The sequence below is a fragment of the Pristiophorus japonicus genome, chromosome 20 (assembly GCF_044704955.1).
Source record: "Pristiophorus japonicus isolate sPriJap1 chromosome 20, sPriJap1.hap1, whole genome shotgun sequence".
Taxonomy (NCBI): domain Eukaryota; kingdom Metazoa; phylum Chordata; class Chondrichthyes; family Pristiophoridae; genus Pristiophorus; species Pristiophorus japonicus.
The window spans coordinates 2,879,816-2,892,858 of record NC_091996.1 but is presented as its reverse complement, the minus strand read 5'-3'; the positions used below and the strand labels follow the sequence as shown (position 1 = coordinate 2,892,858).

At 51.7% G+C, this 13,043-nt stretch overlaps 1 protein-coding gene across 1 annotated transcript in view; it reads left to right on the top strand.

The window, feature by feature from the left end:
- surf2 (surfeit 2) overlaps nt 1–7,723 on the top strand; it is a 29,506-nt gene extending 21,783 nt beyond the window's left edge. The window contains exons 5-6 of the mRNA XM_070863647.1: nt 382–509; nt 7,535–7,723. Of these exons, the coding sequence (XP_070719748.1) occupies nt 382–509; nt 7,535–7,639 (233 nt within the window). The 3' untranslated portion in view covers nt 7,640–7,723. The remainder of the gene's footprint in view (nt 1–381; nt 510–7,534) is intronic.
- The last annotated feature ends 5,320 nt before the right edge of the window (nt 7,724–13,043 follow it).

The window sequence follows — 13,043 nt, the reverse complement described above, 5'->3', positions numbered from 1 at the left end:
AGCTCCCTCACACTGTCACTCAGTAACCCCTCTCCCCCAGCACCCTGTGTTACTGACTGTATCTGTACAGATGTTAATCCAGCTCCCTCACACTGTCACTCAGTAACCCCTCTCCCCCAGCGCCCTGTGTTACTGACTGTATCTGTACTGATGTTAATCCCGCTCCCTCACACTGTCACTGAGTAACCCCTCTCCCCCAGCGCCCTGTGTTACTGACTGTATCTGTACTGATGTTAATCCAGCTCCCTCACACTGTCACTCAGTAACCCCTCTCCCCCAGCGCCCTGTGTTACTGACTGTATCTGTACTGATGTTAATCCCGCTCCCACACACTGTCACTCAGTAACCCCTTCAGTCCAACAGTTAACGTCTGTCTTGCAGCGCATATGTTTAGCAGCCGAGACGTTCCTGGGAAAGTGGAGGAAACGGCTGAGACGCTCCCGGACGAGGAGGATGGTGACGATGAGAAAATGGAGGTCGTGACCCAGTTGTCGAGGAAACGGAAAAAGGTAACGAACACACGCGTCGTGAGAGAGATGTAAAGTAGTGATTCCTCGTGATCTTAGCAACAGGTGGCCATTCAGCCCCTCGAGCCTGTTACACAGGAACAGGAGGAGGCCATTCAGCCCCTCGAGCCTGTTACACAGGAACAGGAGGAGGCCATTCAGCCCCTCGAGCCCAGGAGGAGGCCATTCAGCCCCCTCGAGCCTGTTACACAGGAACAGGAGGAGGCCATTCAGCCCCTCGAGCCTGTTACACAGGAACAGGAGGAGGCCATTCAGCCCCTCGAGCCTGTTACACAGGAACAGGAGGAGGCCATTCAGCCCCTCGAGCCTGTTACACAGGAACAGGAGGAGGCCATTCAGCCCCTCGAGTCTGTTACACAGGAACAGGAGGAGGCCATTCAGCCCCTCGAGCCTGTTACACAGGAACAGGAGGAGGCCCATTCTGCCCCTCGAGCCTGTTACACAGGAACAGGAGGAGGCCATTCAGCCCCTCGAGCCTGTTACACAGGAACAGGAGGAGGCCATTCAGCCCCTCGAGCCTGTTACACAGGAACAGGAGGAGGCCATTCAGCCCCTCGAGCCTGTTACACAGGAACAGGAGGAGGCCATTCAGCCCCTCGAGCCTGTTACACAGGAACAGGAGGAGGCCATTCAGCCCCTCGAGCCTGTTACACAGGAACAGGAGGAGGCCATTCAGCCCCTCGAGCCTGTTACACAGGCGCGAGTCTGGGGTTGGAGGCCTATAAAAGGCCCAGCGGCAGCGAGAGGCGTGACTTGTGCAGCTACAGGGAGAAGGCAAAAAAGAAGTAGAAAGAAACAGAAAGGTGACATCACAGCCAAAGGGGTTGGTGATTGGTGAGTAGCTTTTTCTTTTTTCTCTTCTATAACAGTGAGTAAACTTTAGCATTGTCGTTGCCTATCGAAAGGTTAAGTCATGGCAGGAGAGCTCGGTCACGTGATATGCTCCTCCTGTACCATGTGGGATATCAGGGACGACTTCAGTGTCCCTGACGACTACGTGTGCGGGAAGTGTATCCGCCTCCAGCTCCTGACTGACCGCGTTGCTGAGAATGATGTGAGTAGCACGTGTAGCGAGTTGGTCTTACCGCAGGAGAAGGGTCCACAGCCAGATAGGGAATGGAAGACCAGCAGGAAGAGCAGTGGAAGGAAGGTAGTGCAGGGGACCCCTGCAGTCATCCCCCTGCAAAACAGATACACCGCTTTGAGTGCTGTTGTGGAGGATGACTCATCAGGGGAGGGCAGCAGCAGCCAAGTTCATGGCTCCGTGGCTGGCTCTGCTGCACAGGAGGGCAGGAAAAAGAGTGGGAGAGCGATAGTGATAGGGGATTCAATTGTAAGGGGAATAGATAGGCGTTTCTGCGGCCGCAACCGAGACTCCAGGATGGTATGTTGCCTCCCTGGTGCAAAGGTCAAGGATGTCTCGGAGCGGGTGCAGGACATTCTAAAAAGGGAGGGAGAACAGCCAGTTGTCGTGGTGCACATTGGTACCAACGACATAGGTTTAAAAAAAAAGGGATGAGGTCCGACGAAACGAATTTTAGGAGCTAAATTAAAAAGTAGGACCTCAAAAGTAGTAATCTCAGGATTGCTACCAGTGCCACGTGCTAGTCAGAGTAGGAATCGCAGGATAGCTCAGATGAATACGTGGCTTGAGCAGTGGTGCAGAAGGAAGGGATTCAAATTCCTGGGGCATTGGAACCGGTTCTGGGGGAGGTGGGACCAGTACAAACCGGACGGTCTGCACCTGGGCAGGACTGGAACCAATGTCCTAGGGGGAGTGTTTGCTAGTGCTGTTGGGGAGGAGTTAAACTAATATGGCAGGGGGATGGGAACCAATGCAGGGAGACAGAGGGAGACAAAAAGGAGACAAAAGCAAAAGACAGAAAGGAGATGAGGAAAAGTGGAGGGCAGAGAAACCCAAGACAAAAAACAAAAAGGGCCACTGTACAGCAAAATTCTAAAAGGACAAAGGGTGTTAAAAAAAACAAGCCTAAAGGCTTTGTGTCTTAATGCAAGGAGTATCCGTAATAAGGTGGATGAATTAACTGTGCAAATAGATGTTAACAAATATGATGTGGTTGGGATTACGGAGACGTGGCTCCAGGATGATCAGGGCTGGGAACTCAACATCCAGGGGTATTCAACATTCAGGAAGGATAGAATAAAAGGAAAAGGAGGTGGGGTAGCATTGCTGGTTAAAGAGGAGATTAATGCAATCGTTAGAATGGACATTAGCTTGGATGATGTGGAATCTATATGGGTAGAGCTGCAGAACACCAAAGGGCAAAAAACGTTAGTGGGAGTTGTGTACAGACCTCCAAACAGTAGTAGTGATGTTGGGGAGGGCATCAAACAGGAAATTAGGGGTGCATGCAATAAGGGTGCAGCAGTTATAATGGGTGACTTTAATATGCACATAGATTGGGCTAACCAAACTGGAAGCAATACGGTGGAGGAGGATTTCCTGGAGTGCATAAGGGATGGTTTTCGAGACCAATATGTTGAGGAACCAACTAGGGGGGAGGCCATCTTAGACTGGGTGTTGTGTAATGAGAGAGGATTAATTAGCAATCTCATTGTGCGAGGCACCTTGGGGGAAGAGTGACCATAATATGGTGGAATTCTGCATTAGGATGGAGAATGAAACAGTTAATTCAGAGACCATGGTCCAGAACTTAAAGAAGGGTAACTTTGAAGGTATGAGGCGTGAATTGGCTAGGATTGATTGGCGAATGATACTTAAGGGGTTGACTGTGGATGGGCAATGGCAGATATTTAGAGACCGCATGGATGAATTACAACAATTGTACATTCCTGTCTGTCGTAAAAATAAAAAAGGGAAGGTGGCTCAACCGTGGCTATCAAGGGAAATCAGGGATAGTATTAAAGCCAAGGAAGTGGCATACAAATTGGTTAGAAATAGCAGTGAACCCGGAGACTGGGAGAAATTTAGAACTCAGCAGAGGAGGACAAAGGGTTTGATTAGGGCAGGGAAAATGGAGTACGAGAAGAAGCTTGCAGGGAACATTAAGACAGATTGCAAAAGTTTCTATAGATATGTAAAGAGAAAAGGGTTAGTAAAGACAAACGTAGGTCCCCTGCAGTCAGAATCAGGGAAAGTCATAACGGGAACAAAGAAATGGCAGACCAATTGAACAAGTACTTTGGTTCGGTATTCACTAAGGAGGACACTAACAACCTTCCAGATATAAAAGGGGTCAGAGGGTCTAGTAGGGAGGAGGAACTGAGGGAAATCCTTATTAGTCGGGAAATTGTGTTGGGGAAATTAATGGGATTGAAGGCCGATAAATCCCCAGGGCCTGATGGACTGCATCCCAGAGTAGTTAAGGAGGTGGCCTTGGAAATAGCGGGTGCATTGACAGTCATTTTCCAACATTCCATTGACTCTGGATCAGTTCCTATCGAGTGGAGGGTAGCCAATGTAACCCCACTTTTTAAAAAAGGAGGGAGAGAGAAAACAGGGAATTATCGACCGGTCAGCCTGACATCGGTAGTGGGTAAGATGATGGAATCAATTATTAAGGATGTCATAGCAGCGCATTTCGAAAGAGGTGACATGATAGGTCCAAGTCAGCATGGATTTGTGAAAGGGAAATCATGCTTGACAAATCTTCTAGAATTTTTTGAGGATGTTTCCAGTAGAGTGGACAAGGGAGAACCAGTTGAAGTGGTATATTTGGACTTTCAGAATGCTTTCGACAAGGTCCCACACAAGAGATTAATGTGCAAAGTTAAAGCACATGGGATTGGGGGTAGTGTGCTGACATGGATTGAGAACTGGTTGTCAGACAGGAAGCAAAGAGTAGGAGTAAATGGGGACTTTTCAGAATGGCAGGCAGTGACTAGTGGGGTACCGCAAGGTTCTGTGCTGGAGCCCCAGCTGTTTACACTGTACATTAATGATTTAGATGAGGGGATTAAATGTAGTATCTCCAAATTTGCGGATGACACTAAGTTGGGTGGCAGTGTGAGCTGCGAGGAGGATGCTATGAGGCTGCAGAGCGACTTGGATATGCATGGCAGATGAAGTATAATGTGGATAAATGTGAGGTTATCCACTTTGGTGGTAAAAACAGAGAGACAGACTATTATCTGAATGGTGACAGATTAGGAAAAGGGGAGGTGCAACGAGACCTGGGTGTCATGGTACATCAGTCATTGAAGGTTGGCATGCAGGTACAGCAGCGGTTAAGAAAGCAAATGGCATGTTGGCCTTCATAGCGAGGGGATTTGAGTACAGGGGCAGGGAGGTGTTGCTACAATTGTACAGGGCCTTGGTGAGGCCACACCTGGAGTATTGTGTACAGTTTTGGTCTCCTAACCGAAGGAAGGACATTCTTGCTATTGAGGGAGTGCAGCGAAGGTTCACCAGACTGATTCCCGGGATGGCGGGACTGACCTATCAAGAAAGACTGGATCAACTGGGCTTGTATTCACTGGAGTTCAGAAGAATGAGAGGGGACCTCATAGAAACGCTTAAAGTTCTGACGGGGTTAGACAGGTTAGATGCAGGAAGAATGTTCCCAATGTTGGGGAAGTCCAGAACCAGGGGTCACAGTCTAAGGATAAGGGGTAAGCCAGTTAAGACCGAGATGAGGAGGAACTTCTTCACCCAGAGAGTGGTGAACCTGTGGAATTCTCTACCACAGAAAGTTGTTGAGGCCAATTCACTAAATATATTCAAAAAGGAGTTAGATGTAGTCCTTACTACTAGGGGGATCAAGGGGTATGGCAAGAAAGCAGGAATGGGGTACTGAAGTTGCATGTTCAGCCATGAACTCATTGAATGGCGGTGCAGGCTAGAAGGGCCGAATGGCCTACTCCTGCACCTATTTTCTATGTTTCTATGAAGAGGAGGAGGCCATTCAGCCCCTCGAGCCTGTTACACAGGAACAGGAGGTGGCCATTCAGCCCCTCGAGCCTGTTACACAGGAACAGGAGGAGGCCCTTAATAACCTTACTCTACAAAAATCTATTGATCTCTGTTTTGAAATTTTCAACAGCTTTTTTTTTAATTTAAGAATTAGGAGCAGGAGTAGATTATATGACATTGCCAGTCAATAAGGTCACGGCTGATCTGATCTTGGCCTCAACTCCACTTTCCTGCCTGCTCCCCATAACCCTCGACCCCCCTATAGTTCAAGAATCTGTCTATCTCAGCCTTGAAGTTATCCCGTGTTCAGGCTAATATTTAATCCCTCAACCAACATCACTGAAAAACAGATAATCTGGTCCTTATCCCATTACTGTGTGTGGGAGCTTGCTGTGCGCAAATTGGCTGCCACGTTTCCCACATTACAACAGTGACTACACTTCAAAAGTACTTCATTGGCTGTGAAGCGCTTTTGGACGTCCTGAGCTGGTGAAAGGTGCTATATAAATGCAAGTCTTTCTTTATCAGGATTAGTGGGGTGTGAACCATGCCAGACAGATGTTGTGCAATAATTCAAATCCACGGTCTGTGTTTTTAAGCTGAGCCGGTTCATAGTCTCAATTCAGACAGATTCAGGGATCCAGGTACTGAATATAATGCAAAGCTAATGGAATGTTGTCCATTATCTTGAGGGGGCTGGAATACAAAGAAATACTTCAGCTGGATAGAGCTCGGGTCTGAGCCCGCCTGCAGTAACTGTGTTCGGCCCTGGGCCCCATCCCTCAGGGAGGGGCTAGCGGCCTTGGAGAGGGAGCAGTGCAGATTCACCAGAATGGTACCGGGGATAAAAGGGTTAAATTATGAGGACAGGTTGCACAGACTGAGCTTGTGTTCCCTCGAGTGTAGAAGGTTAAGGGATGATCTGGTGTTTAAGATGATTGGAGGCTTTGATAGGGTGGATAGAGATTGTTTCCTCTAGTGGAGGGAGTCCAGAACATGAGAATTAGGAACAGGTCAATCGGCCCCTCGAGTCTGCTCCACCATTCAATGAGATCAACTCCACTTTCCTGCACTGTCCCCATATCCCTTGATTCCCTTAATATCCAAAAATCTGTCGATCTCTGTCTTGAATTTACTCACAGACTGAGCCTCCACAGCCCTCTGGGCTCGAGAACTCCAACAAGGAGGCATAACTTAAAATTAGAGCCAGGCTGTTCAGGGGTGATGTCAGGAAGCGCATCTTCACACAAAGGGTTAGTGGAACTCTCGTTCCCCCCCCCCCACCCAAAAAGGCTCGGGGTCAGCTGGAGCTTTCAAGACTGAGATTGTCAGATTTTTGTTGGGCATGGGAATTGAGGGCTAGATAAAGAAAAAGACTTGCATTTATATAGCGCCTTTCACGACTACCAGATGTCTCAAAGTGCTTTACAGCCAATGAAGTTCTTTTGGAGTGTAGTCACTGTTGTAATATAGGAAACACAGCAGCCAATTTGCGCACAGCAAGCTCCCACAAACAGCAATGTGATAATGACCAGATGTTTTTTTTAATGTTGATTGAGGGATAAATATTGGCCCCAGGGGCTAACTCCCCTGGTCTCCAGTTGTCTTGGTTAATCCTTGCCACTGGACCCAGACCTAGCTCGGTCGAGCCTGTGTGATGGCTGGTGTGCAACGGTCACCTCGTTAAAAAAATCCACGCACAGGCATCTTCCACCCTTCAACATGTAGTTCAGAACCTGGAATATTAGGTCCTTCATTGAAACAGCTGTGAACTCATCCCTTTTTGGCGTGGAAGCAAGTCACCCTCGCTTCGAGGGACCGCCTATGATGATGATCTTTGAAATAGTGCCATGGGATCTTTTACGTCCCATTGGGAGGGAAGACAGGGCCTTGGTTTAATGTCTCATCCGAAATATGGAGCAATGGTGGGTAAATGGAGTTCAGGCACAGATCAGCCGTGCTCTGCTTGAATGATGGAACAGGCTCGAGGGGCTGAATGGCCTCCCCGTGGGTGCAGTGTCTCTGGCTGGAGTATGGACATGAATTGAAGTAGCGCAGTTCGTCGGTCCTCACGTGATATTTGCTGTGTTTCTCTTCCCCCACCCGCCCACAGACCCCACCGAGGCCCTATCTGAAGAAGCTGAAGGAAGGGCCCGCTGGAAAACCCAACAACCGCAGCAAGGCTGGAACCAAACAGAAAGCTGGAGAGCGGGCCTGATTGCAGGAGCAACTCGTGATGGGCGTTAACTGTACAGTTTCAATTTGTTTTTGTGTGTTAAGTAAAGCTGATCTGATAAATGCACCAGGGCCTTTAACTGTTGTTTTTACACTTGCTTTAATCAACTAAGTGAAGGATGAGTTATTCCCGCTCATCTTCCGGTGATGCAGACTCTCACGGGGAGGAGACCTGGGCTCAACCACAAATTGCTTTTTGTAGCGCCTTTAATATCATAAAAACATCCCAGGGCGCTTCACAGACAAGGATCGACACCGAGCCACCGCTGAGTGAAAGAGGTAGTTTTAAAGGTGGAGGGAGAGATTTCGGGAGGGAATTCCAGAGCTTGGGGCCGAGGCACGGCCGCCAATGGTGGAGCGATGGAAATTGAGAATATGCAAGAGGCCGGAATTGGAAGGAGTGCAGACATCTGAGGGAAGGTTAGCAGACATCTGAGGGAAGGTTAGAGATGGGGAGGGGCAAGGCCACGGAGTGATTTGATAAGGACGAGGGTGAGAATTTTGAAATCGAGGCGTTGCAGGATCGGGAGCCAATGTAGGTCGACGAGCACAGGGGGACTTGGTGCGAGTTAGGACACGGGTGGGGGGGGGGGTGGGGGAGCAGAGTTTTGCATGAGTACGATGCCCACGTGGCTGTTCTTTGTGTGTGGGGGATATTGAACTGCCATGTGCATCAGTTGATTAGTTGTTTCAATCCAGGCCTGGCTCAACCAGTGATTAGTAGGTAGCCTTGCTCATATCCTCCATCATGCCAATCCAGGAATACTATCTCCAGCTCCGGCTGAGATGGGTTAACTGGGCACAGCCATGGCACCCAACCTTCCGTGCCAAGAGATCGTGGGATAATCCAATCCAGCTGTTTTTATTATAAGAACATAAGAATTAGGAGCAGTAGGAGGTCATTTGGCCCTCGAGCCTGCACTGCCATTCATTGAGACCACAACTGACCTTCGACCTCAACTCCACTTTCCTGCACTGTCCCCATATCCCTTAATATTCAAAAATCTATCGATCTGTGTCTTGAATATACTCAAAGACTGAGTCTCCACAACCCTCTGGGGTAGAGAATTCCAAAGATTCACCACACTCTGAGGGAAGTTGTTTCTCCTCATCTCAGTCCTAAATGGCTGACCCTTTATTGAGACTGTGACCCCTGGTTCTAGACTCCCCAGCCCGGGGGAAACATCCTCCCTGCATCTACCCTGTAAGAATTTTGTACGTTGCAATAAGATCACCTCTCATTCTTCTAAACTCGAGAGAATATAGACCTAGTCCACTCAATCTCAGGAATCAGTCTGGTGAACCTTTGTTGCTCTCCCTCTGTGGCAAGTATATCCTTCCTTAGTTAAGGAGACCAGAACTGTGCACAATACTTCAGGTGTGGTCTCACCAGGGCCCTGTATAATTGCATTAAGATGTCTTTACTCTCATACTCAAATCCTCTTGTAATAAAGGCCAACATACCATTTGCATTCTTAATTGCTTGCTGTACCTGCATGTTGCTGCCTATTCCCAATCGCCATTGAGGAGGTGGTGGTGAGCCGCCGCCTTGAACCGCTGCAGTCCGTGTGGTGAAGGTGCTCCCACAGTGCTGTTAGGGAGGGAGTTCCAGGATTGTGAGCCAGCGACGATGAAGAAATGGTGAGGATGGTGTGTGACGTGGAGGGGAACGGGAGGTGGTGGTGGTGGTCCCATGCACCTTTTAGATGGTAGAGGTCGCGGGTTTGGGAGGGTGCTACGGTGCATCGTGAATCGAGTGCGGACTGGGATCGCAGAACCTTCAGGTCGGTCAATTGACAAACAAATCATACGAAAGTCAACAATGTGAGGGGAGGGGGGGGGAAAATTCACGGCTTTTATTTCAACAACTAACAAATTAAACACCACATTTTCTGAAGGAATGGGAGGTTCCTGACTTTTTGCAGCAACAGTGGTCTGCAGGGCGAGCTCAGATCACCGCTCCACTGAACCTGGACCTTGCCCAGCTGACTGCACCCACTCCTCCCAGTCAGGCACAGCGCCTAATACTGACACAGCTACTGCACCGAGTGACTCACGAACAAGAGTCCAGCTTTATTACTGACCTTTATAAATAAATCCTTCCCCCTCCCTCCCGCAGTTGACTTTTGCCACGGATGTCCAATTCCGTGGGTGCTTCACATGCCAGCCTGAACAGTGAGCGTCGGACGGCTATTTAACTGCAGAGGCCGTCACAGCCGGTCTTGAACGCCAACCCCCCCACATTCCACAAACCGGGGCATGGGCGGGTGAACAGCAGCAGGAATGCCGGCCCAGGAGCAGGGCAGACATATTTAGAGTTTTGTTTAAAACAGATACACACACTTTTACAGCGGCCGCGTGAGAATCGCCTTCTCTGCTGCTGCTCACTGAGCAGGACACCAGAACTCGGGTGAAGGGGAAGACTGGAGAGAGAAATGGGCCGACTGCTGCTGAAAACACATGGCTCGGAGAGTGGCCCTTTGGGAGTCGGGATGTGCGCGACCCCGGGTGAGAGTTTCATTTTAAACCCCAGATACTTGGTGGCAGTGTGGGTGACAAGGTTAATGCCAATTCCATCGGTAGCATGATCAGAATTGTTTTGCACACTTCACTTACACATGCAGGGGTCCACTGCCTCTCGAGCTGCCCTCCACACATTTAAACTCTGTTTTGGCGGCGGTCAGTGACATTCAGCTTTGATCCTCTGCGGAAGGGGCGATCGCTATCTGGTCCCTGGGGGGGGGGGGGGATAGAATTCTTCATGCGAGAATGCCGGAGAGTGAGGGCGGCAGTGAAGCACTGACCACACTCGACCAGCTCCGTTGGGCAGGGCCACATCATCAGCATGCACGACACAAGACTCCCAAAGCAAGCGCTCTACTCGGAACTCCTATACGGCAAGCGAGCCCCAGGTGGGCAGAGGAATCGTTTCAAGGACACCCTCACCCTCAAAGCCTCCCTGATAAAGTGCAACATCCCCACCAACACCTGGGAGTCCCTGGTCAAAGACCAGTCCGCCCTAAGTGGAGGAAGTGCATCCGGGAGGGCGCTGAGCACCTTGAGTCTTGTCGCCGAGAGCGTGCAGAAACCAAGCGCAGCAGCAGAGGGAGCGTGCGGCAAACCAGTCCCACCCTCCCCTTCCCTCAACCACTGTCTGTCCCACCTGTGACAGACTGTAATTCCCGTATTGGACTGTTCAGTCACCTGAGAAGTCACTTCGAGTGGAAGCACGTCTTCCTTGATTTCGAGGAACTGCCTGTGATGATGACCTCAGCCGGGGATGGGGGATGGGGGGGGCGGATTCCTCATGTAAGAGCCCCTGAGAGTGACGGTGGGGGCATTCAGTGGGAGGTAGGGCGGGGAGAGGGTAATCGCAGTCAAGCCCAATCCAGTGTACGGGTGGACTGAGCACATGCGCACACCCGCGCTCTGCGTGGACTAATGGATAATGACCTTGAATCCCTGTCAATTCCACCCCCCTCCCCCCTCATCGGCCCTTAGTGCGGGGCGCACTGCCCCCCCCACCAGTTACTTGGCCCCGATCATTTATCTCAACACAGACGCAGGGAGATGGAATCCTGGCCCCTCCCGAGCTGCCTGACCTGACCTGCTCTGTGCACCAACTATACGGGCAGCCCACACCGCACACGCGCAATCCTTTCGCTGAGGAGGGCCGGGCTGGGCCGTGGGGATGCTGCCGGTGTGCGTGCATGACCCCTGCCCTGCCCGGCAGGAGGGGGCGAAGAGCTTTGGTGGGCAGCGAGTACGGGAACTGCGTTCACTGGGGGAGGGAGGAGGGAGCGACACTGCATCGACTTACAATCGGAACACCCAGTCCCGAGCCGTTAGCCTGCAGAGGCTGACCCAGGGAGGGAGGGAGGGTTTAAACAACAGGGCGACCTCACTTTGGCACAGCTTAATGCTCTATTAGTTTAAGAGCTGTTGTTCCAACCCTACTGGAGAACCTATCCATTATACTGAAATGTAACCTGCAGTAATTAAATAAGACATTTTTATCAGTTTGACAGCCAAGGATTGTGACTCGGGAGGGTGGGAGAATATTGCTACTCCTGCCCTTACCCCACTCGGGCTGCCAACAAACAGAAGGATAAACTCTGCACAGCAACAGGAGCCTGAATTGGGACTTTAGTTTAACTATATTTTTTATATAAAAAGGGAGACGCTCGATTCTTTAGTACACAGCCAGTGTTAAAGTGGGAACGATAAATACTTTTTTTGTTGGGACATTTTAAATTCACTCAGTTTGTTTTTATATGAAACCCAAAAATAAGGCTGTGTTTTGTGAAGTTACCAACAGGAGCAGGTGGAACAACACGTGCCCTGAATATGCGAATGCTGAGAGACCTGGGTAAAATTACACAAACTGTACAAAACAGTGGGTTTCTGGGGGGAGGGGAGAGGGGAGAGGGGAGAGGGGAGAGGGGAGAGGGGAGAGGGGAGAGGGGAGAGGGGAGAGGGGAGAAGAGAGAGGAGAGAGGGGGAAAGGTGAGTGGGGGCAAGGTGAGGATGAGGGGTGGGAAAGAGGTGAGGAGGGAAGGGGAGAGGAGGGGGGGCGGAGGGAAGGGGAGAGGAGGGGGGGGCAGAGATGAGGGAGGGGGGGGCAGAGATGAGGGAGGGGGGGGAAGGGGAGAGGTGAGGGGCAAGGAGTAGAAGTGGAGAGGGGAGGATGGGGGGTGGGGAGAAGAGGGGTGGGGGAAGGAGAGAGATGGGGAGGGGAGAGGGGGAAGGGGAGAGGAAAGGTGGGGGGGGAGGAGCGGAGGGGGAGAGAGAGGAGAGGGGGAGGGAAAGGGGAGAGGGGGAGGGAAAGGGGAGAGGTTTGGGGGGGGGGGGGGTGAGAGGTAGGTGGGTGGGGGGAAGAGGTGGGTGGGGGGGGGAAGAGGTGGGTGGGGGGGGGGGAAGAGGTGGGTGGGGGGGGGGGGAAGAGGTGGGTGGGGGGGGGGGGGAAGAGGTGGGTGGGGGGGGGGGGAAGAGGTGGGTGGGGGGGGGGGGAAGAGGTGGGTGGGGGGGGGGGAAGAGGTGGGTGGGGGGGGGGGGGGAAGAGGTGGGTGGGGGGGGGGGGGAGAAGAGGTGGGTGGGGGGGGGGAGAAGAGGTGGGTGGGGGGGGGGGGGAGAAGAGGTGGGTGGGGGGGGGGGGGAAGAGGTGGGTGGGGGGGGGGAGAAGAGGTGGGTGGGGGGGGGAGAAGAGGTGGGTGGGGGGGGGAGAAGAGGTGGGTGGGGGGGGGGGGAAGAGGTGGGTGGGGGGGGGGGGGAAGAGGTTCGTGGGGGGGGGGGAAGAGGTGGGTGGGGGGGGGAAGAGGTGGGTGGGGGGGGGGGGGGGGAGGGAAGAGGTGGGGGGGGGAATAGGTGGGTGGGGGGGGGAAGAGGTG